The sequence below is a fragment of the Nannobrachium achirus genome (assembly GCF_963921795.1).
Source record: "Nannobrachium achirus genome assembly, chromosome: 17".
Taxonomy (NCBI): Eukaryota; Metazoa; Chordata; class Actinopteri; order Myctophiformes; family Myctophidae; genus Nannobrachium; species Nannobrachium achirus.
In genome coordinates, this window is record NC_137824.1 from 30,457,894 (window position 1) to 30,482,588 (window position 24,695).

At 44.2% G+C, this 24,695-nt stretch overlaps 1 protein-coding gene across 3 annotated transcripts in view; it reads right to left on the reverse strand.

Moving 5' to 3' along the window:
- afap1l1a (actin filament associated protein 1-like 1a) overlaps window positions 1-24,695 on the reverse strand; it is a gene marked incomplete at its 5' end in the record, with an annotated part of 55,460 nt that overhangs the window by 13,598 nt on the left and 17,167 nt on the right. For 2 of the 3 annotated variants that reach the window (XM_080746015.1, XM_080746013.1), the window contains 12 exons: window positions 169-380; window positions 1,087-1,206; window positions 1,871-1,946; window positions 4,175-4,258; window positions 4,995-5,174; window positions 5,691-5,905; window positions 6,116-6,211; window positions 7,015-7,174; window positions 8,474-8,556; window positions 8,664-8,741; window positions 9,265-9,390; window positions 17,987-18,017. In XM_080746015.1, the coding sequence (XP_080602141.1) occupies window positions 169-380; window positions 1,087-1,206; window positions 1,871-1,946; window positions 4,175-4,258; window positions 4,995-5,174; window positions 5,691-5,905; window positions 6,116-6,211; window positions 7,015-7,174; window positions 8,474-8,556; window positions 8,664-8,741; window positions 9,265-9,390; window positions 17,987-18,017 (1,461 nt within the window). Of the gene's footprint in view, window positions 1-168; window positions 381-1,086; window positions 1,207-1,870; window positions 1,947-4,174; window positions 4,259-4,994; window positions 5,175-5,690; window positions 5,906-6,115; window positions 6,212-7,014; window positions 7,175-8,473; window positions 8,557-8,663; window positions 8,742-9,264; window positions 9,391-17,986; window positions 18,018-24,695 lie in introns of those variants that run through there. The other variant, XM_080746014.1, reaches the window with a different exon arrangement.

Here is a 24,695-nt window from a genome sequence, read left to right on the forward strand (position 1 = left end):
CCAAGCAGGGAGGCACCGAGTCTTTGGTATGACCCGGCCGGGGCAGCCGGGGATCGAACCCCAACCTCCCAAGCTCAGGGCGGACGGACACTCTAACCACAAGGTCACTGAGCTGGTTAGCAGTACTAGACCCAGGGCGAAATTGCATTGGTGTTGCATGCAGCCTACCTCCAGTGCAGCCACCTCTGTGGTTGCCCGCATGATGCGGAAAGCCAAGGGGTGTTTGGGCCCCAGGCCCGGCACCACCTCACAGCCGTGGAGCGGGAGGGACGGCAGGGTGGTCCGAGGGTCTCCCTTCTCCTGGTGGAAGTGGAGAGCGCTGCCCCACAGACAGCACCACTGCTCACGCCACACCTGGTTCACCAGCACCAGCAGAGAGCCTACACCATGGAGAGAGGTTGTCGAGGTGTGAACTTCGGGGGGTGCACGGAAATGAATGGAAATTTGCTTGTTGCCTTATCGGCACGGCAGAAAAGCGTGAATGGAAATTTGCATGTCGCCCTATCAGTACGGTAGGAGACCCCCGTTCGTACATTTGCCCATGTTAGTACACTTCGCCTTAACGCTACGTCGGCAAAACGGGATTTCCGCGGAGAGAGGGGTTATATTTAGTAAATATGAATCTGAATACATTTCACAACAATCACAGTCAAATTCACAATCAAGAATCAGTTCCAGGATCGGGTCTATTGAACAAGTGTACAAAGCCAGTACATTTTTGCCTCAAAAGATGTGTTAATTTAAAAGCATTTCTCTTATTTCAATTGAATTTTCGATTTTGCCATTTCACTTAAATTATGGCATACATTTGCTTCCACAGAGTCACATTTATAAATCTATTAAAAAAATAGAAATGTAAAATCCTGTTTTACACACACACACACACACACACACACACACACACACACACACACACACACACACACACACACACACACACACACACACACACACACACACACACACACACACACACACACACACACACACACACACACACACAAACACACACACACACACACACTTCAGTAACAGTGAGGGGCTGAGACAGGTGAACAACACACAGAGAGCAAAGCAGGGTCCCACCTTGTCGAGGGTCTTTGAAGGTGGTTCGGGGGTCACCGGGTCGAGGGGTCTTCTTCTTGGAGAAGCTGATGATGCGTGTGATTTTACGGCCTGCCGCAAAAGGCCCTCGCTTCACCTTACCTGGAAGAATAACACAACGCTCATTTGAACGGTTCTTCCAAGGTCGTCTGTGACCTGTGAACTAGGGCATTCACGAATAGTGATTTTTAGTATTCGAATTATTCGACCTCAAAGTATTCGAATAGTCGAATATTCGACAGGACTGGCCAAACTGGCAAATATTAAGTAAACAAGAGGCGAACATTGTGAAAATAGCAGATCTACATGCTCACAACTCATGTAGATCGGCTATTTTCACAATATATTTATCTGCGGAACCGAGTCACATTAAATGTAATACCAACAATTCCAAGTGCTTGTCAGGGTGGTGGTCCCCAGTTCAAATATGTTTATTTGGGGGGTCACAGCCTAAAAAGGTTTGAGAACCCCTGGTATTAACAAATTCATCCACCGGGGACAAAAAAAAAAAAAAAAAAAAAAATAAGCTAATATTCGACTTCGGTGAACAACGTCGAATAGTGACTTTGATATTCGAATATTTGGCGAATGCCCTACTGTGAACGTCTGTATATTTGTTGAGTCATGACTTCACTGTGCTTCTGAAGGAAGGTGAACTGTCAGGAATATGATGAAGTCAACATAGGAAAGTAAAGTGATTACTGTATGATACATTTGAAGCTGAGGAGATGAATTGAGGTTTATGTTCACAGGCTGTCTGTCTCACCGTTCTCTTTGCAGGTGTCTCCTGGACAGACACCCATGCTGTCAGAGTCTGACGCGTTCTTCTCCCCTGACAACCTCTGAAGGAAGAGCACACACACACACACACACACACACACACACACACACACACACACACACACACACACACACACACACACACACACACACACACACACACACACACACACACACACACACACACACACACACACACACACACACACACACACACACACACACACACACACAAATGTATTAGTACAATATAGAATATAGCAGATCTACAAGCTCACAATGTGCCATATGCAATGTGTTATGAGCTTGTAGATGGGCCATTTTCGCTATTTGTCATATAACAAAGTATAATATGGGGCACAAGTGATTAACCACAGCATGTTCAGAGAATTAACACTGTTGCCTCACAGCAAGAAGGTCCAACGTTTGAACCCCAGCAGAGGACACATTTTCCTGAGGCCATAATAAAGTACCCCTTAACCCCAACCGCTAGCCCAACATAAAAAAAAACCTAAAACATCCAGTTGGACAGTGAGGACCAGGCTAAATGTCATCACTTTCCAAGATTTTCCTCAACGTTGTGAGGATATTTCTTCCTATAGCACACAGTCAGTGAGGCAGTCAGTCAGTCAGTCAGTCAGTCAGTCAGTCAGTCAGTCAGTCAGTCAGTCAGGCATAGGCTACACGGAGCTGGATATTTCATATATCCCGGTTTTTCAGTTATCCACATAGAAAAATATCTAGATCCACACGGAGCTGGATATTTCATATGTCCCGGTTTTTCAAATATCCACATAGAAAAATATCTAGGTCCACACGACAAAGATATCTAGGTCAAACAAGCACACACACAGTAAATTCTTCAGAGATATCCGAGAGTTCTGTCTACATGGATCCAGTGAATCGGATATTTTTCAATCTCTCCACTTATTTATCCGGTTTCAAATATATCCAGCTTCGCAGCCGAAATATCCAGCTTCGTGTGGCTGCAAGCCCCAAACGCATTAAAAAAATGTCTAGCTTCAGAAATATCCAGCTCTGTGTAGCCGGCACCTCAGTCAGATAGCAGTATGTCTGTCTGTCTGTCTGTCTGTCTGTCTGGATCCACAAGAGCAATTAAGAGCAATTAAGAGCTGAAACTCCAAAGTCATTATGGTGAGGAAATAACAGTGTCTTTCTTTTAATTGCTTTTCATCTATTTTTCTTTCTTCATTTTTCTTTTCAGTTTTTTTTTCTTTCTCTTTCATTCTCTCTTTCCTTCTTTCATTCAAACACTCCCTTACTTTCTCTCACACAAATCCAGCGGAGCACATAAACCTAAGACACCCCATAATAAACATAAACTAAAAGTCATCCTCTTCTATTGGCAGCGTTATCCCTCTGCCCTGGTATTTATGACTGGTCCTGTGTAATTTACAGCTCCGCCTGGGTGAAAAGCTCTCATTGGTCTGCCTGAAAAGCTCTAATCAGGAGATGTCGGATGTTTCCCTTTGCAGCACTGACTAACTGTCTACCACAGCAGCCCTGTCATTGTCTGTTTTTACAGTAAATTACTCATCCATTCTACACTTTGCTTTCAAAGGCAGATACAAACGCAACTTCACACCGTGTCACACCAAACAGTTGTTTCGAGAATATTAACGTAATTGGCATCTACAATTTACTTTCCCTGATGTCAGCTTTGGAGGTATTAGGCAGACGCAAACATCCACAAAAATCACTTCACTCAGAGTCAGACATGCTCTCTTGCGAAGGTTCACACAAGGAAGTTGGCTTGGCAGATGGTCTGGGACAACCCAACATTAAACTCTTTAACGATCATTCGGCTTCAGCCATATGTCATACATAATTATATATAAACACAATTTGTCCATTAATGAATTCATTTTTAGATTTAGATTTCCTCCATAGTCATTAAAATGTTACCACACTTACGTCAATAATTGAGTCAATGATGGCTAAACACCCTACCGTGGTTAAAAAGAAGGATGTTTGAATTTCATTTGCACAATTTAACATACTTGGGTTTTTCTTTAGCAGTAATTATTCAACAGCCTGTTGTTGGTTGTCTTCTAGGCTAGGGTTCATACTGTAGCACCTGCTTTCATGTTGCATTTGGAAAGCACTCTGCATAAGTGCATCTGATTAATGCTACATTTTATAGGAGTAACATTAATGTACATTCACACAATAAGAACATACATTCAGACAGTACAGTACAGTACAGTACAGTATGTTAGACAGCAGGTCATTCTGATTACAGGAAGAACACACTACTACTCACAACTACCTTGTCAAGCTCTGTTTTCCTGGGAATGTTGGGAGATGAAGATTCTTCAGGTCCTCTTCCTTGGCCGCTCACCTCCCGCACCACCTGTGGCACATGACACAGGTGTCACTTGTTGTAACAAAGACAACAGCTTCCTTCCTTCTTGTCTTGATTCTAATCAGAGAATACCCAGCAAGTGCGGTCAGGACCTGGACGTCTCCATTGGGTCCAGATAAAGTCAAACCATGTCTAGTCAGATCTGGCCAAGAATATCACCTGATTTCAACCAACATAAATCTTGCCCACAAAAACGGACGCCCTCTGATTAATCAGAGAGGGTCCGATCGAGGCCAGATAAATATCATAACTAGTCAGATATGTCCCAGAATATAACCGTATATGCTCATATTTCAACTAACATTACAAACAATAACAATAATCGTGTCAAACAAAAAAGTCCATATGATGTCCTGGTAATGACGTCAAGATCATCCCCATATGGTCTGTGATCTGGCCAGTGTAGACTCCAAAAACAAAACAACACAATACAATAACTACCCCTGACTTCTCCAACTCGGTAACAAATGCGTTACAGATATTGACAGACAGGGTACTGACACAAAGAAATGGTGGAACAAATACAATTATGGAACTTAAAAAAAGGTTTGAATATCAGTTTATTATTTACAAGCACCCTACATACCACCCTATGATAAAATAAAATTCTTATGTACAGTAGCTTTAACCAGTTTAGAGTCCATACAGAACCTTTGTTTATAAGAGTGCAGATTGTGGTTTCAGTACCGGGTACATTGTATGTAAAAAGGTGTGAGAGCCTCACCCTGAGCCACCTGTGGGCCTGCTCCTTGCTCTGCACGGCCAGAACCATCACGTCTCCGTTGGGCAAGGTGAAGCGGAGCTCATGGCGCTTCCGCTTGCTGTCCTTGGGGGCGTAGACCACGGTGCACTGGGGCAGCGGCAGGTCCACGTACGGAGACTGGTCCTTGGAACTCTTGTAGCACTGCAAGGGACACCACACATGAGACAGGTTGATGGAAATGGTGCATGATGGCAATGTGGTTCCCACACCTTTTAGCTCAAGACCCAAAGGAGAATTTGCCCGGGACCTCAAACAAGTGAAAACAGCCAATCTACAAGCTCACAACGCTACTTCTTAGACACTTGTTTTCTAATTTATGGAATTTCTTCTATTTTTCTTTTATTTAGTCATGAAATATCAATGAATTTTTTTTTAATACATGGAAAATGTAGTTTTTTTGGAAATGTTTTGGGAAAATCTTTGGAAAAAATTACAATTTAAAACAAAATATAAAAAACTAAATGAAAATGTGTCCGTGACCCAAACATGGGTCCCAAACCCACTATTTGCGAAACAGTGCTGATCGTATCCCCCCCCAAAAAAAATATTGTATTGGCTTCAAACTGCACCAAAATATATTTTATATCCTGGAAGTGCATTTTCTCAAATACAATAGTGACCTGCACTGTGCGTGAGTGCGTGTAAAACACCTCTCACCTGTAGTCTGTCGTCTCGAATGACGATGAGCTGTTTGGCCCACTGGCCGAAGCGTTTCTTGCGCAGCAGAAAGGCACAGATGTGGCAGTCTCTGGCCGGGCCCATGGAGCTCTCCTCTGAGGGCCACTGGTGGGTGAGGTTGGCCCTCGGGTTTCGCTCTTCCTCATCCTCCTCGTACGACTCGTAGGAGCTGCTCAGCGCATCCGAATCGTTGTCTGGGAAAGAGGGAAATTAAAGGTTTCGTTTCGAGCAGTGGTTGGTGTGTGTGTGTGTGTGTGTGTGTGTGTGTGTGTGTGTGTGTGTGTGTGTGTGTGTGTGTGTGTGTGTGTGTGTGTGTCCGTGGTTGTACAGTAATGTGGATATACGACTTACAGCAACTGTCAAATAAACCAGTATGTTGGGTTTGTGGGTAATGGAGTTCTTACAAGAGTTTTTGCGTCGGGAGCCGATACAGGTGGGAGGGTAGTTGCTCTCAGCGTCCTCGTAGCAGTCCTCGATGGAGTTGGGAGGGCTGGAGCTGCCTGGAGATGAACACATGAAAACAACCTCTAATTAGACCTTGTGTTCTGTCATCCTGTAATTAAACTAACGAGCACTTTATTTATTTTTTAACTACGTTTTGGCAAAGTGCTACATGAGACAACATTTGAAATGATCAAAGTGCACAGGATCAAGTGCTAAAAGTAGCGAAATATGGAAATTCCCCAGACTACAGTTTATAAGTGCTAAAATTGATACCACGATTACGGAAGAGGACACTGTGTAGGTTGTAGGGTTGAGGGCAGTGGTGTAAAGTAACTAACTACATTTAGGTAAGTACTGTACTTGAGTACAATTTTACGGTTTACTTGAGTATTTCCAATTTTCAGTACTTTTACACTACATGTTAGAGGCAAATATTGTACTTTTACTCCACTACAATGTTTTGAAAACCTAAGTCACTAGTTACTAGATTTTGATTATCACAAAATATACATTAACCACTTCAGCCCTACATACATTTCGGCCATTTGAAAATACCCGATCTACAAGCTCACAATGCGTCGCAATCGCGACGCATTGTGAGCTTGTAGAGCTGCTATTTTCAAAAGATTGTTATACATTAGAAAACTTTAAAAGGGGCATTCTGCATAAGAGTACTTTCTACTCTTGGTACTTGAAGTATATTTTTGATACCAATACCATTGTACTTTTACTCAAGTAAATTTAGAATTACGGACATTTACTTGTAACAGAGTATATCTGCATTGCAGTAGGCCTAGTGATACTTTTACTTAAAGAATTTGAGGCCTTTTCCCACCACTGGTGGTGGGAGGTGACTGACCTCGGTTGATGATGTACTCGGGGAGCTTGCCAGGGCTGAGGGGCACCGCCTCCTCATAGTAATCCTCGGGTGGAGGGGTGGTGGGCAGAGGGGGAGGGGAGTCAGCAGAGTGTACTGCTGGGGGGTCCTCCGCTGGGGGGTCCGCAGACTCTGCACAGCCCTGGAGACAGAGACACGTAAACACAGTCATCTTACTGCACCAAACCTCTCATTTTCCCCTCTGAGACGGAGAAAGGTCCAATCTGGATGGTGACACGGTTAGGATCCCCTGCTGGTCTAACATCAGCAGTGTGGATGTACTGTTTCAAACAGTGGGTTGGGACCCATATGTGGGTCGCAGACAATTTGTTATGGGAAAATACCCCTTTATCTTTTGTTTCAAAATATTTTCAAAGAAATCATACGTACTTTCAAAGAAGTTCAAAACAAATTCAACTGTTTTTCAAAAGAGTTCCTGCTGTCACAGAATGATCGAGGAAATCTGTGTCAATCAGTAATTGTTGCTGCAAATTAATTGTTGAGGAAAACAAAGTCGGACCCACAGTGATGTGGGTTGACGCGCGCATTGGCGGTTGGGTTCGGGTAAGCTTCGGGGGCTAGGGGGGGCCTCAAAATGGGTTGGATAAAAATAAAATAAAATAAAAAATAAAACACAAGCAACAGTCCTTGACTTATTTCCAAATGTTGTATCAACACTCTGGACTACCTAATACACACACTTATGAGGAGTACAAGAAAGTCTTTATAAATCTGTTTTAAGTGTGTATAGAATTATGATGTATTTTTTAACTAAGGTCATAGCTTTTATTAAACGTAGTCGAGGCCTTAGACAGATGGCCTCGGAGAGCTCTAGGAAGGATCCCATTACAGCAGAGCGAAAAATCACAGTTCACAGTAGGTGTTTGGGTGGAAATACCCTGTGAAAGGAGTGCGGCTCTCTCTCCCTCTCTCTCTATCCATCGGCCTCTCTCTCTCATATCACAGTAATTAAGGGGTGTACGTTAATAGCTGTGCAGGGAGCCGTCGGTGGTCTCAAAGGGAGAGTGACATGTCGTACAGACGGGGAGAGACAGAAAGATGGACGACCTTGTAACAGTAACGGGGGCTCGCAGCTGGACAGCGAGCCTCACTCCGGAGACTTCTGTCAAAGCTCCCATCCGTCTTATAGCCACACACCTCACACCTCCTCCACAACAGAGAGCATATGGATGACATTCACCCAGAGCGAAACGTTCACCACTTAAACCCTTATACTTAGTAAACTTGACCCGAGTTTGCTCTGTATGCTCTTTTTCCCTCCCCGCTAGATCAAATGTCTTAACAGAAACTAGCACAACTTGTCGCGTTGCGATGTGCTGTGAGCTTGAACATCGGCTATTTCCTGTCCACCCCAGAATAGAGATTCAAGGGTTATATAAGCGATGCAGCAGTATTTACCCAAGAGATTTGGGACACTTACCTGTTTTGAAGTGGCTGTGTCTTTGGTCTGTGGGTCCTGTTTCAGGTCCTCTGAGGCATCTTTCAACTCCCCCAGGTCACAGTCTATTATGTCAAAAACACAGCACAGGGTCCACTCAGTTTCAGAGTTCAAGCGGTGTACAGAGGGGACGTGTGTGTACCGAAACCCACGGTGCTGCGACAAAACTCACCGAATGTCTCGAAGAGGGATTCGACGAAGCTGGTGCCGTTTCTATACACTGATGAGTTCATGTAAATGTAATCGGTTCCTAGAACACACAGACAGACAAATAGACATTAGAACACATGACTTGTTCACACAAGACACAAAATAATGTATAATTTCTTAACGGAAGAGTCTTGGGACAGAAAGGGGAGACATGCAAGCTATGATGACAATCTGAAACTAGAACTGCACTCTGTCAAGGTGCCAACTTGCGTCTTGTGCGCCAGCAGAGCACGCCATGAGGTGCGCTCATAACTATCAAGCCGGTGAAGCCGTGGATTTAAGAATTATTCTCCGCAGAATCAGGATTGTTCTCTGCGGAATCAATACTTTCTTTTTCTCTGCAGATTCCTGGGGGGACTAGTTAGGTACCAGCCAACACTTATTTTAATTAATACATTTATATGTTGACCAATTTGGTGTCGACTGGTTGACGGTGTCAAAAAAGTTATTTGTAGCAGAAGCACACCGGTCTGCACACCTCTTTCCATCCTGAGACAACAGACATGCAACTCAAGGATTTAAGCTTCATGAAATGTGCTATACACTACAGCAGTCTCTCTGACCTGACGGTTGTATCTGTTGGAGGAGGTTGCGCACACAGGTCTTCTTCTCCTGGGTGGAGGAGCTCAGGTTCTCCTGGTCCAACAGCTTCAGAAGGACACCCAGCTCGCTGACCAACACCTCCATCGCTACACACACACACACACACACACACACACACACACACACACACACACACACACACACACACACACACACACACACACACACACACACACACACACACACACACACACACACACACACACACACACACACACACACAGAAGAGGGGCAATGGTCAGGATAAAACGGACAGATAGGGCACAGGTCAACGTGACCAAAATAAACAAATCCGATGAAAGATGAGGTCCCTCTTTTGTTCTCCGTGGCTTTGTTTGTTTCACAGGTATGTTCATATGTCACCCTAACACCATGCCTCTCTCCCTTCTTCTTCCTCACTCCATCACCTTCCCAGACTAAACAATGTCACCACAGCAACAAGAACAGGCCTTGTAAAAACAGCATAAATAGACTTAAAGACCTGAAGACTAACCTGGCCACCTGCATTTGGACTGATTGGAAATGAATATATATAATGTATAAAATCTATCACAGTAGAACGGACATATAGTAGTTATGTACAGGGACAGGGTATAAATGGTAAAACTGATCAAAATGGACATACAGGTATGGGCATAGTGGAGTTTGCATGCAGGCACACGGGCACCACACCAGAGATCAATCAACTGTCATTTTCAGTGCTACAACAGTAATTGGAACTCCCCTGCATTCGGCACCGAGTTCAAGGATGTTGGCAGAAGAATGCGGTTCTGACAGTGAAGACTGAAGGGCCACTTTATTACAGAGCTCAAAGCAGAGGGGCCAAAATACACCAGCATACAGGGTTCAATTCACAGGGACCTGATCTTTATCTAACAGCAGATGTTGCTGCTCTGGAGACCTGGACCGTACCAAAGCAAACGCCGACACAGAACAATGCATGAGCAGCTGCATGGAGACAAAGAGAGAGACGAGCTACCCACATTCACAAAAGAGCACACACACACACACGCACACACGCACACACGCACACACACACACACACACACACCCCCACCCACCCACCAGTGGCGTCAGTTCAGAAAAAGCTAAGGTATGGCAACATGACTGGTGTCTTGAACGCGCACGAAGGCGCGCGTTCAAGACACCAGTCATGTTGCCATACCTTATCAACAGGCATGATTCATTTATTTTGAGAAGTACATGTTCTTTTGCTCCCCCGTTTCTATGGTTTCTTGGGCTGGATATGGCAGCTGAGCCTGGAACGGTTGTTCAAGTGCAGCTAAACTTGGCATGTTAGTAAACGTGCCACAATTAACAATAATGCATTGCACCTGTGCAGCTGACCTGCGGAACCTGGGAATATATCATTTTGTCAAGATGGGGAGAATACAAGTGTGGAGAATATAATTATAATACTTTGTTAAAGTGACCATTTTGTAAAATCTTGCATTTGTAGTTATTTTACTGTAATTTAACAACATAATAACCAGCACAGATAGACAAAGAGACATTCATGTATTTATATTTAAAAGTAACTTTTATTTTCCCCCCTGGACCCAGGGTATGGCAGCTGTATACCCCTGCCATACCCAATTGACGCCCCTGACACACACACACAGGGTCCTTTGGCTCTGTAACACTTTGTGGAGTCAGCAGGTTATAGGAATACATGATTCACATCATATGTTGATGGGAGAGGAGGGACTGGACCACTCCCTGTTTGGAGAACAGACTTTAAATAAACCGTCTGGCTCTCTCAGCGCCTGCCGGACACCCGCGAGGCATGAGAACCCCATCCTGGACCTGCTGATGGTGCGTGTATGTGTGCGTGTGCATGTGTGTGTGTGTGTGTGTGTGTGTGTGTGTGTGTGTGGGGGGGGGGGGGGGGGGGGGGGGGGGTCCTCCATCATCTGAGTAACTCATCCAAAACCCCATCGTTAATGACATCAACCCCAGCTCACATTTATTTTCTTCCCACTCTCCATCTCCTTCTTGGTCTCTTTTTAGCCCGCGTGCAAACAGCGTGGCCCTCCCAGTCCATTCACCACCCTTTGATCCCAAACACCACATCTCAAAAACTACAGGTTGGATTTCATTCCTCGGGGGATGAACACACACCATTTTAAGACATGACCCCATGACCTTTCCCCAAGCGCCACCCTTTGATCTCTGACCGCAAGGACCTTTTTTGCTACAATCCTTTTAGACTTGAAGTGTTTTGACTGTACTCGTGCTGTTTTGCATTTCTGTCAAATAAAATATTCAAACCCACACGATGGTCACTCCGCTCGCTCAATAGTCTAATTAGCTCAGAAGTTCAGTTCATTGCTCTAAGGACACAATCTGACGTGCGCATTCTCATTATTTATTTTCTCCAGCATAATGCAAGCTTTGATGAGGAGGGTGTACACTGTGGTACACTGTGGAGTACTAGTGTTCATTATTGATGGTGTTTCTTTTGTGTGTGAAGTCTTTACCCATTGTATCTATAGTACTTTCTTTTGCTCTGTAACTGTATCTTAGGCTATGTCGCCCATCCCTGCAGATAATGTGAAACATGCTCCATATAAATGATGTTCCAACCTGCATCTTCCAGGTGGATTTTGTGGGCGTTTCACCTCGCTAAAAAACCTCCATGATTTTCAACTTCAGTAGATTGGCTGCGAGACGCTAATATGAATTTGGGAGCGTAGCCTAATTATAATGCACGTCTCATTAAAAACAATATAGATTTTATAGTTGAAGGGCAAATACACAGTATATGTAGGCCGGGAACATGACACATTTGGCATGAATTCATGCGTTGTCAACTTGTCGTGTAAACACAGACAAAACGAGCCAATACGAGGTGTAAACACGATGTCTTTTTGGTAACAAATCCAAAATGAGACCGGCAGCGTCTCCATATAAAAGGCCCCTTAACTGCTGGGCTGACTCTGGTGACGGAATTTCCCTCACATAATGAATAAAAGTATTATCTTATCTCACCTTATCTCACTTGCATAAAGTCTCAGAGCTACCACAGTAGCTGAACAGCAGAATTCCTCTCACTGTTAGATCTGACTGTTTGATCCCATCTTCAAATTATACCAATTATCAAATTCATCATCTTCATAAAACTTGAATGGTTTAAGCCTGTCCCGCTAGGCTATTATTCCTGCAAGGAATTTGCCTCAGAGTTTCTATACACCTTAGGTATGCACACTTGCACAGGCCTCTTAGCTAAATCTTAGTCACGGTTTAGAATGAATCCCTGATTATGGTTTGAATACAACCTGATTAAACTGAATCCCTGTTTGACGTGCAATATAAGTCTAGATTAAATCCAGGCTTAAATTATATTTAGGTTACGTTTAATCCATGTTTACAATGTTTTAAACTGGTGTTAAGGGACTTAAGCCTAGCATTCCTGTTCTGGGAAGAACATTCTCTGAAATTAACAGATCTCTGACGCCTTATTGCAGGTTTAAGTGGTTAACCACTTGAACCCCAACCCCCCAACCCCAACACATAATTTTTATGATCGCCGAAACATCGTTATAGTTATCTCTATCGTGCCCGGTGTGACACTTAAGCCTAGGGCAGGGGTCTTCAACGTTTTCAGGCCAAGGACCCCTTATTTGAGAGAAAAATGAAGCAGGGACCCCCACAACCGTTTCATTGTTTGATAGCACAATCATCAATGTATTTTGGATTCATGTCAATTTGTGTTTTCAGATATTTAACCACTTGAACTGTCAATACTTAATAAACTTGACCTTTCACTCTGTACTTAGTCTGCTCTTTTTCCCCCTCTACACAAAACCTCTTGGTGGAAAATAGCCGATCTACAAGCTCACAACGCCTCGCAGCCAGAGCCTTTGTGAGCTTGTAGATCTGCTATTTTTGGCCAAAGTTCTCAGAATATGGACACTAGGGTTCAAGTGGTTATTGTAAAAAAAAAAGGAGAAAAATAAGTTTCTATCACACAAAGATTTGGAGGACCCCCTGTAGTCACTCTGAGGTCCCCCTAGGGGTCCCGGACTCTGTGTTGAAGACCCCTGCCCTACAGTCTTCTATTCTTCTTCATGTCTTTCTATCCGCTGGTATCACATTTCCCATCTCCATGGACAGAGCAGTGTCATCCTACAGGAGAGCTGCCAACATACTCAAGTCACCACTGGCACAGAGGACCTCCCTCCTCCTCCTCCTCTCTCCTTCCCCTTGTCCCAGTTTCACGGTCACTCAACATTAAAGGTTCACCGAGCCATGCTTCCTACTGAGGTCAGCCACCGGACACACACACACACACACACACACACACACACACACACACACACACACACACACACACACACACACACACACACACACACACACACACACACACACACACACACACACACACACACACACACACACACACACACACATACTGTCTAGCCACTTGCACGCACGTACACACACACGGGCACGAACACACGCACACACAATTTATTGAGGTGTGTCAAAGGTCTTGGGAGGCCTCTCTGTAATAATTTTGAATGTGTGTGTGCGTGCCTGGCTGCGTGCCCATTTCAGCGGCAGCCCCTTCGCAGCTAAACAGGTATAGTAATATTATATATAATCACCCGTGACAAGCAGAGATTCCTGATAGTATCTGGTCTTTGTCACTAGTGCTGATACACCCACAATGAGGTAGTGTGAGACAGAAAGAGAGAGAGACAGGGTAGGAGGGAGGGAGAGAGAAAGAAAGAGACAGGGAGAGAGCGAGAGAGCGAGAGAGATGAGGAAGAGATGGGGGAGGGAGGGGGGTAAGTTCAGAGAGCGAAAGTAAGAGAACTAGAGGGAAGGGGGCAAAGAGAGAGGGAGGGATGGAAAGAGAGAAAGGGAGTAGGGAAAGAAAGGGAGGAGAAAGAGACAGGGAGAGAGAGAGAGAGAGCGAAAGAAAGAGAGAGAGATAGAGATGGATGGAGGGAAGGAGGGACTAAGAAAAGATAGAGAGAACTGATCCCACTCATGAAGACATATTTTCCTGAGGTGTGTCTTCCTCTGGGTTAAACAATGTCCTGCCAAGGTCACCCAGAGTCAACAGCCAAGACGGATTCATTCAGTGGGACCTAGGCTATCATACAGTAGGTGTGTTTGTGTCTACGCACGGCTGACTAGCAAGCATGTCTTGTTTTTTACCGAGACACACTTTCCTTCCATTGTAATGAAATCAAGCTCCCACATCTCTGAAGCTGGCATGAGGAACTGGGCTCAGGCGGGAACCCAACACGCCTGTTTTAATGTGTTGTTATAGATCCCCGGATTCACCCTGAGGAGGAAGGGGGGGGAAGAAACTAGGGACATGTTGGTTGACATGAATCTGCCACAAGCATCTCCCCGCCAGCAGTGGTGTAAAGTAACTAAGTACATTTACTTAAGTACTCGATTTGATAACTTTTTGATTATTATTACAAAACATATATATTAACCACTTTGATCCTATATATACTATACATTTCGGGCATTTGAGAATTGCCGATCTACAAGCTCACAAGGCGTCGCATCGCGACGCCTTGAGAGCTTGTCGATCTGCAATTTTCAAAAGATTTCTATACATTTGAAAAGTGAAATATAGGACATTCTGCATTTTGTACTTTTACTCAAGTAAATTTCCGGACTTTTACTTGTAACAGAGTATTTCAACATTGCAGTATTGATACTTTTACAGAAATTAGTGCTTTTCCCACCACTGCTTTGGCTGCGTGAGGCGTTAAGACCAGCATGACCTTCTCTTCTAATCAACACCATATTACACATACAGCACAGTAGAGCTGCACTGCATCTCACATCTGAAGCACTGAGATCCCTCAAATCTCTGCTGCACCTGTGGGGGGAGTGTGTGTGTGTGTGTGTGTGTGTGTGTGTGTGTGTGTGTGTGTGTGTGTGTGTGTGTGTGTGTGTGTGTGTGTGTGTGTGTGTGTGTGTGTGTGTGTGTGTTGTGCATGACTTCAGGCCAAATAAAACAAAACCACAAGCACGCACGGCTCACGCACGCACACACACACGCATCTCTAATAATGCTGACTTGGTGTGACATTTTTCATATTTGAACCTTTGTTTAGTTTTAAGCACTTAACTTGTCAAGACTTAAGTAAACTCAAATTTAGTTGACCAGGGTCAAATCCCTTAGTTGAAAAGAGACGATTAACAAGCTCACAACCTGTTGCTCTGCGAACGTGCTGTGAGCTTGTAGATCTGCTATTTTCTCAGAAGGTTCACCCCAGAAGAGGGAAGCTGGGATTCAAGCGGTGGTTTAATGTGAAGCTAGAATTTATTTTGTTGGGGGGAAATACCCACAGTAAGGATGTTTTACTTGAAAACGCATCCCAGACTTTGCAGGGGAGTGTTGAAATGAGAACAGAACATTGTGGGATTCACAACTATAACAAACTGCGTCTTCATCAACATTTCAAAGCCGAAGTGCCAGCAGGAATGTGCTGCACATTCAGAGCTGAATACACACACTCAATGTTTACCTTCTCACACATGACTGACAATTGCAGTAAAGAACCAAGACGCATTCCTCACCTTGTTAAAACTGCAGGACAAGGCAAAGCAGCAAGCGTGTGTGTGTGTGTGTGTGTGTGTGTGTGTGTGTGTGTGTGTGTGTGTGTGTGTGTGTGTGTGTGTGTGTGTGTGTGTGTGTGCATGCGCGCGTGTGGGTCCACTCTAAGGACTTAAGGAGTTTGTTTAACTGTGGAAGCTCAAGTTTTTAAAAACAAGCGAGCATTGGAAAGCACTTCTGTGAAAGAAAGACTGTAGGTGTGTGTGTGTGTGTGTGTGTGTGTGTGTGTGTGTGTGTGTGTGTGTGTGTGTGTGTGTGTGTGTGTGTGTGTAAGAGAGAGAGAGACGGTGGGAGGGAGAGAATGAATAATGTCAGTACATTAAGCACCTGTGCTAACATGTCTAGCAAACGCTGATGTAGAATAACGAGTCCCCAATTAGACGCATTGCTTTTCTCCTCTCGTTTCATGCCGAGTTGACAGAGTAACACACATACATTACTCAGACACACGTAAACCCTTTACAATGGCAAAACCTCAACCTCTGAAAAGCTTCTGCGACCTCAGTTGACAGCTCAGCACTCGCCGCTCCTCCGCACAGACTCTCCCACACAGAACCACAGCGAGTTGCAACAATGACTGAATCAATGTGACACTTGTGTTTGCATGCCAGTCAGGTGCTTTCCACCAACAACGTCACACTGCTTACTTGCTCTTAATTCAGCAAGATATGGCGTGATGCGATAACGGCACCCAAAAAGAATAACACATTCCACAGACACCCAAACAGAAGCAGCTTCTGCCATCAGGCAGACAAAAATGCCAAACAGAATTAGGGACAGTTTCTACAGCCAGGCTGAACAGGCACACCCATACTTGATATCGTGACCTCTTATCTCCATAGTCTAACTTTGTGTTTTTTGGAGCGGTGAAAGCGCTCCCAATAGACAGGTATGTCCGTGGGTGGCTATGTGGCTGGCTGGCTGGCTACAGTATGTCTGTAGCCTGGCAATACCTTGAGTGGCCACACAAGTTAAAGGAGGGGAGCTGTTGTGCAGGCACACACACACACACACACACACACACACACAGACAGGGTATAGCTGCTCAGATTCACCGCTCCACTTCGAACCGAGGTTTGATTTTTTTCCTGTAAACGAATGCCCCACTTAATCAGCGTCACACAAAAGTATCAAAATTGGCAGATCCAAAATCTCGAGCTTGTAGATCTGCTACATCTTTTGCGGTTTTTGAATCTTGAAAAATAACAGTTTTGGACATATGAGGTTTCCACCCGACAGAGACGATAATGTCTTCACATGCACCGTTTTGCAACCATTTTGGTACAAATTTGACCTGTTACACACTTTTTACTGTAGATACTGTACATCCTCACACATTCTATGTACACCTGATATTTGTTGATATATGTTGCACAAAGTACTGTAGAATACTGTCACACACTTTATGGATCCGACTGATTTAATTTATTTTTGATACTATTTTTGAAGAACACTGTATATTTACATCAGATCCATCAGAGTTCCATACTTGTGCCTTTACATTTATTTTATGGGAATAAATTTGTGGGAATCTTGCACAATCTAACTTCACCCACTCCTGGTGTAAACGTGTGATGTGGCAATACAGTTGACGTAGAAATCCTCACAGGTAATCCGCCCATCTTTACAAACAGAGATATCAATGTGCAGTTGCATTTAAGTTTAACTTTACAAACCTTTAGGCTCCACATTTCTTTCAACTTTTACATTGTGTTTTACGATGCCCTTTGACACAGCTACATATCTGATATCGGAGTGTTAAAGCCTGATTTATACTGCGTTGCACACCAGTGCCGTGCACCCAAAATAGGTGATCTTAACAACATTGATTCTCAAAGTGGATTCCAGGGACTTGGTGGGTTCCTTTATCGGGGTCTAAATTGACCCATACAAGTCTGTAACTCTAACAGTATACAGATGGAACCAAATGGACCCTAACGGGTCCATTTGGTTCCATGTGTACACTGTCAGAGTTAAGGGGAGACCTTGAAATGTAAAACTTTGAGAAACACTGATCTACAAGATCAAAACACGTCACAATGCGACAAATGCGCCACAAAAGTTCCCCTTTCGGTGGTTCTTACCTTCCACGGCAGTGGATGAAAGCCCCACCATGTTGCAGTGTTTTAGAGGAAGAACCAGAAGACACACTGGTGCATCATGCAGATAAGAGTTATATTCCAGAGTCAAAGGCTCCCTGTGTGCTCTGTGGGTGCTATGGTGTCTTTGTACTGGAAGGTGTGTGTTGATCTGCCTGCTCTGCTGCTGCTGCTGCTGCCTCCCGGGGGGAATTCAACCCTCCCTCTGATCTGTTATCTGCCTCCCTCCTTCCCCTCTGCCTACCTCCCTGTTCTCCTTTCTTCTCTTGGGGGGGGGGGGGGGGGGGGGGGCAGGTAGGTGGGCGGCAGCGCTGGTGCATGGTGTGTGTGTGTGTGTGTGTGTGTGTGTGTGTGTGTGTGTGTGTGTGTGTGTGTGTGTGTGTGTGTGTGTGTGTGTGTGTGTGTGTGTGTGCAGCCGACCCGTGCGCACATGTGTGTTTACACAGCAAGCAGGCCCAGGTGCAACATGATCCCTAGAATTAGAGCAGAGGGGTATCCAATAATGGTATTACACATGCGCGCGCGCACACACACACACACACGCACACGCACACGCACACACACAAAGTAGCCAACTCACATTCTTCAGCTGTGTGTGTGTGTGTGTGTGTGTGTGTGTGTGTGTGTGTGTGTGTGTGTGTGTGTGTGTGTGTGTAGTGTACCATGTTAAAGTTTAACTCTAGCCGGAGCCCGAGCGTCCATCTCGACCTGTTGTTATAACGTTACAACAGACAGGGCTGTGCTACTGCAGTGAAACAGAGGGGCTCCGTGACGGAGTTGGAAGTCATTAAAAAGATAACGGGCCGTTAAGATGCCTGCGTGTCCCGGTGAAGCTCCACAGATGCATGCTGCTATCAGGTCTGTCTGTGTGCTATCTATTGTTTTCACATCGAAAACGGCTTCTTCTCACAAACCTTTCTGGAGAACCAGTGCTCTTTTCCACTTGAAAGTCTTGAAAGCGTTGGCGTCCCAAGAGGTCAAATGGATGGCCTCGTTCATTTTCAGTGCATGTTTATGTTAACACTTTCCAAGCCACGGGGGGCCCCTTAATATTAAAACCGTACTATATCGGACTTCCTAGGGGGGGGGGGGGGTCTCAGCCGCTCGTCTTTTCCCGTACTTTCCCGTATTTACAGAAATAAATGATTTTCATCCGAAAATCGGCGATCGTCTAACCTTCCCTAGTCACCACTCGTGCATCGATAGCTCATGGCTGGTCTGACATGAAGCAGAAGTGATGTCATGGCCCTTTCCTTCTCCAAGGCACCTTCCCCCATTCGGTTACTGTCTGTACACGAGTGCTTCTACTGCAGCCGTGCTGGGGGCTATTCTAGCGAAACTTTTCAGTTCTACTCTTGAGTCACACATGGATTATTTGAGGGGACATTTACGTGAACGGATCGCGCACGCGAAACGCACGGGGACATGATGCGTCTGCCGAATCTCCCACTCTAAGCCAATGCAGATTGAGTTTTTCACTGGGAACTGGGGTGAGTATACAACGGGGGATCGCGGTATGGTAATGGGGGATGAAGACCACGTGATATAGAGCTGGATGTCTGGTAAAATGAATGCGGTTCAGATCATAATATAATAATAGAAATTTCACGGCTAATCTACCAACAACCATTCTATTTCGGACGGCAAAGAGTTAAAGGACGACTTCACCCATTTTCAACCTGTCTTCATTTACTTGGTCCAATGCTCATTATAAGATGGCACCATCTCTGTCTACTCACTCTGTGACTCAGAGGAGGGCTATGGACAGTTCAGAAACTCGCCTACCAGTGACATCATCAAAGTCAAATCCAAGCTAATAGAAACTGCAGGCTTTCTGTTCCTGGAAAGTTAACATGGTATATTGGAAGCCATTGTTCTCACGTTAATACAAATCAAAATGAAAAAGTGAAATGTTGTTTGAAAAGAAAAACGTGCCTAATGATGAGGTCACTGGTAGGCGGGTTTCTGGACTGTCCACAACCCTCCTCTGAGACACAGAGTGAGTAGACAGAAATGGTACCATTTTATTGTGAGCATTATGGTAAATGTTGCTTTTATATAGCACCTTTATCCAATGCACTTTACAGAGATTGTGCATTACATTCACCCATTCACACACACATTCATACACCAATGGCGGAGGAAACCACGCAAGGCACCAACCTGCTCATTAGGGCAATAAGGGGTTCAGCATCTTGCTCAAGGACACTTCAACAGTAACTCTGGGGGAGCCCAGGATCGAACTGGGAAACTTCCGGTTGCCAAGTGGCCACTCTACCCCTGAGTCACTGCCACCAAGGATTTAAATTTAAATTACATTTCTTATTTTTTTTACAATACCTATCATTTTTTGCTTCTTAGTCCCTCATGTTTTTTGAGGGGGAAATGGATATTAACTAGCGACCCGTAAGAACGGTTCCGCATGCCAAAATGGGTCACAAGCCGATGTTTTGGAAATATAGAGGGCAAAGGAGTAGAGAAGAGAGTTGGTGGAGGTGGTACTGGAGGAGTAGAGAAGAGAAGAGAGGTGGTGGAGGTGGTACTGTTTGTTTGGAGGAGTTGAAACAAGTCCAGACACCTCAGGGCAGCACGTGGATGAGTGGCAGCCCAGAGACAAACCCAGGAGCCTCTACAACATGATCCAACATGCTGCCTCCACTCACACTGGTACCAACGCTACACACACACACAATACAAACACCAATGGCAAGGAATACATTTTCATGCACGAAAGGCACGCAAAGACACAGTGATGGATGGTGCATGTGACAGATTGTCACACACACACACACACACACACACACACACACACACACACACACACACACACACACACACACACACACACACACACACACACACACACACACACACACACACACACACACACACACACACACACAGTCTAAACACGAATTGTCTCATAAAGTGTAGCATTTAGATCAATCTGAAGATAAGAATTTTACAATCAGTTCTACCCAATACCTGTTCCTGGAAAGATGACTGTGTCTGCTTGTGTCTATACATGAATATATGTCTGTCTCTGTCTGTCTGTCAGTCTGGTGGCTGGATAGTGTTCTATAAATTTAATTTAATTTAATTAAAAACCTGTGTATGTGTGTCTGTGTGTCCTGAGCATAACTCGGACGCCATCCGACTAGCCGACTTCAAAACCGGCGCGCATGTCTCATATGACCTGGGGGCGTGGAGACCCGAAAAACCACATCTGTTTGGCTCTGGCCCCAGGACTGTGAATGATGCATCGATTCTGTGGAGGACGCACCAAATCTCTGTGTCTGGGAGGGACGTGGGCACCGGTTTCCCTAATTGGCCAACCCGACCCATGAGCTTAAATGATTGACCGGGCGACGAGGCACAAACGTGATGTAAAGCATATCTGGCTAAATGGCTATCCCGATCCATTGGCTGAGCTGTGCTTCACATTTGTCTGTCTGGCTGTCTTAAGCCCATATGATCCCTGATGACATCAGTACAGTATGTCATCATAACAGTCGTCATGTCATAGACTGGCCTAGAAGTACTATGATAATAACTGAACTAAGTACTCGAGTCGGGACAATGGGAACAACAGGTATTGCATAGCCGTTGTACATCATGCATCATTGGGAATCATGTGTTCCATCTTTCCCTATTCATATCCTGTCTTGCTTACTTCTGTAATCAGTCATGACTCACATGATGTGTCTTCCGGTCATGTAATATGGCTTCTGTAAAGGTATATTCTATCTGTGTGTTTATAAAACGTTAGAACATGTCGTTTGAAGGTGCCTTGGTGTCACCTCTGCTTGCTTATAGATGAGTAATTAAATTGAAAGACCAGTCACCACCTTATCAGAGGAGAGCTTTTACGTTCAATACAGATGATTATTATTTCCCGTTTCCCAATGTTTGTACCTCTGTCTGTGATGAGGGCAGGGCAGAAACTAGTGTTCTTCTGGCATTGGATACGACCTGACATATCCAGCTCTGTGACTAAACCACCACAGGTGAACTCTGACCTCCCCAGTAAATTTGTGAACTCACTTAGAACTCTGACAGAGTGCACTAAAACACAGGAGAGGTAATGATACAGGCTGTAACACTCACAGATGGTTTCTCACTAAACTAAAGTAATTGTAACTAGTTCTTATGTTTGTTTTGAGAACCAGGGGGGCGGGTTAGAGTAGAGTAGACCACCCCACCTCACATAGACCGGGAGCAATAGATTATTTAATACTTTAGTATTGCAACCAATGAAGGCAAAGGTTTTAACTTAATTTGTAAGAAAATGTTTTATATCATAATGTTTGCTCGTTTTCCATGACAACTAAAATACCCATAATCCTTGCCAATCTTCAGTCAATCACACAAGTCACAACTGACGTTCACAGTCATGCGGCAAGTTCAAATTCATGTCATTTCAATAGTTTCTAATCTATCTAATAGTTTCTATATCTCCCGCAACAGTATCCCGCCCAGAGGGAAGGACATTTGGATTGTACAACCTATGTTTCAAGAGTTATAGGACAATGAAACAAGAGGTTATAATGCCATCATGAAGCTGATTTCTGCGTCTTCCTTTTGTGCAAAAGAAACGTTTGCCGTTGAGCGGTGTGTTTGCAAGATTAGCTCTGAGGTTTCTCTCACACACACAAACACCACACACAAACAAACACGCTGTGGCAAAAACATAATTTCCGCCCCAAGGCTTTTCGGCCTACCGGAAAAGGTCACTTGTCATATTAGTGCAGTTTCACTTTGTTCCACAGGATGGCAATCAAACCCTAAGCAATGCTATACCACTATCAGCATACAGGAATGATTAATCTGAATCATTAAACCAACAATTAATGTGAGGTAAACATACATATCTGCTTAAAGACCACACTGGCTTGCTTACATCGTAACCTGTTAACACATAACTACTGAATAACAGAATAAAGTAACTGGAATAAGATTAAGAAGGTCAGTTTGTTGCTTGGGTGGTGCAGTGGTAAAGTACCACCTGCGTTTGAATCCAGCACGGTGCATCCGGCTTCGTATTACTGGATAGGTGTTCGGGGAGCTGGGCAGGGAGAGTGATATTTGTCATTGCACTTAAAGTATTTCTACAGGCTTGGGCGGCTGACAGCAGGGAGTGTTGGGCGAGAAGAGTATAGGACAGTCTCTACGACCTACCAGTGGGGACTCCTCACTAGCAGTTGAGTTAAACAGCAGTGATAACACACATAAATGTGTGTGGGGAGGAAATAATTGGGGAGAAAAGGTTTGTTTGTGATGAAGTCTCAAGGGAAAGTCAAGCTTCACAATGTTCTTCACTAACTAGGTGATGTTGGCTAGTTGCACCCCTGAAACCTTAGGGCAGTTCCATCTCGCCAAAAAGATGGGGGAAAAGATGGGAAAAGGTCTGTTTTGTCTGAGTTTTGCAGTATTAAACAAACTGCCTCGCAGCAGACATGTTGTGTCATTGTCTTTATTGTATTTTGTGTGTTGTATGCTGTTCTTATGTGTTCCAAGTTTAACTGGCTAGAAAACCAATATCCCTTCAGGACAATAAAGTCTAATCTAATTTACCACAGGAAATTATGAGGCCTACACTGCCCCCATCATTTCTGGTACATTTCCAGGGGTACTGCTCAGTCTTGTGCATATCCAAGAGCTTTCAGAAAATGTTTTAAAAATGTGTAAATATCTCCAGTAAAATGAAATAAAAAAGATATCACTAAAATAAAAATAAGAAAGAAATGTTTAAAGAGACGGACAAAATCAATAGCAAATAGTGTTGTAAAGTCCTACTGTAGTCAAACATGATGCGGCAGAGGCTCAGGAGGAAGAGTGTCTGCTCGGAATCCAGAAGGTTCCTGGTTCTATGATCGAGATCTAATCAGCATGTCGGGGAAGTAAGTATGTGCGTATGTGCGTGTGTGCGAGTGAGTGAGTGAGTGAGTGAGTGAGTGAGTGAGTGATGTGGGATCCACAGTGTTTTTCTGCATACTTGTATGTGTGTGGTTGAACCAGAGACTATGAACTTAAACACAATCACAGCATTTGCAGACTCATTCACCCCATTTCACTTTGTAGCACTAAATTGTATTCTTTGCACTATTTATGTGACCATTCATATTACTCTGGGGTTCGTTGACTTGGGTTCATGCCATTTCATACTCTGAACTTGCACTTTGTTAGTTGCTCTGGATAAGAATGCTGGCCAAATGCCCAAATTGTCCCCAGCAAGTGAAATACAGATTACAGTCAGTAGGTCACCTTACTGGTTTCCAACACTGTGGTTTGCAGTATGCAGTATGCACCACTTATTTTGCCTTCGCTGCACATGTACACTTTGTTATCAACATCCTTGTATTCTTTGTATGCACTTCACACTACTCTTTTAATGATCAGGTTGTGTATCCTGGGAACTTTCATTTATTATTATTATGCATTCATTTCTTTCTGTAGACAATGACCTCCCTGTTTCCCATCTACACCTACTCACTCACTTGTTCTGTTTCCTGTACCTGAACAGGAACAAAGTACGTCTGGTTTGCAGTTGATACTCTCTACTATTATAGTTGTACAATTGAGTGAGGGTTCCTTTCTTTCCATTTTAGATACACAGTCATTGTCAAGCTGATTGGAGGCCTTCGGGTGTCCAGTCTCTTTCTGAATTCACTTTCATTTGTCTGGCTACTCTCTC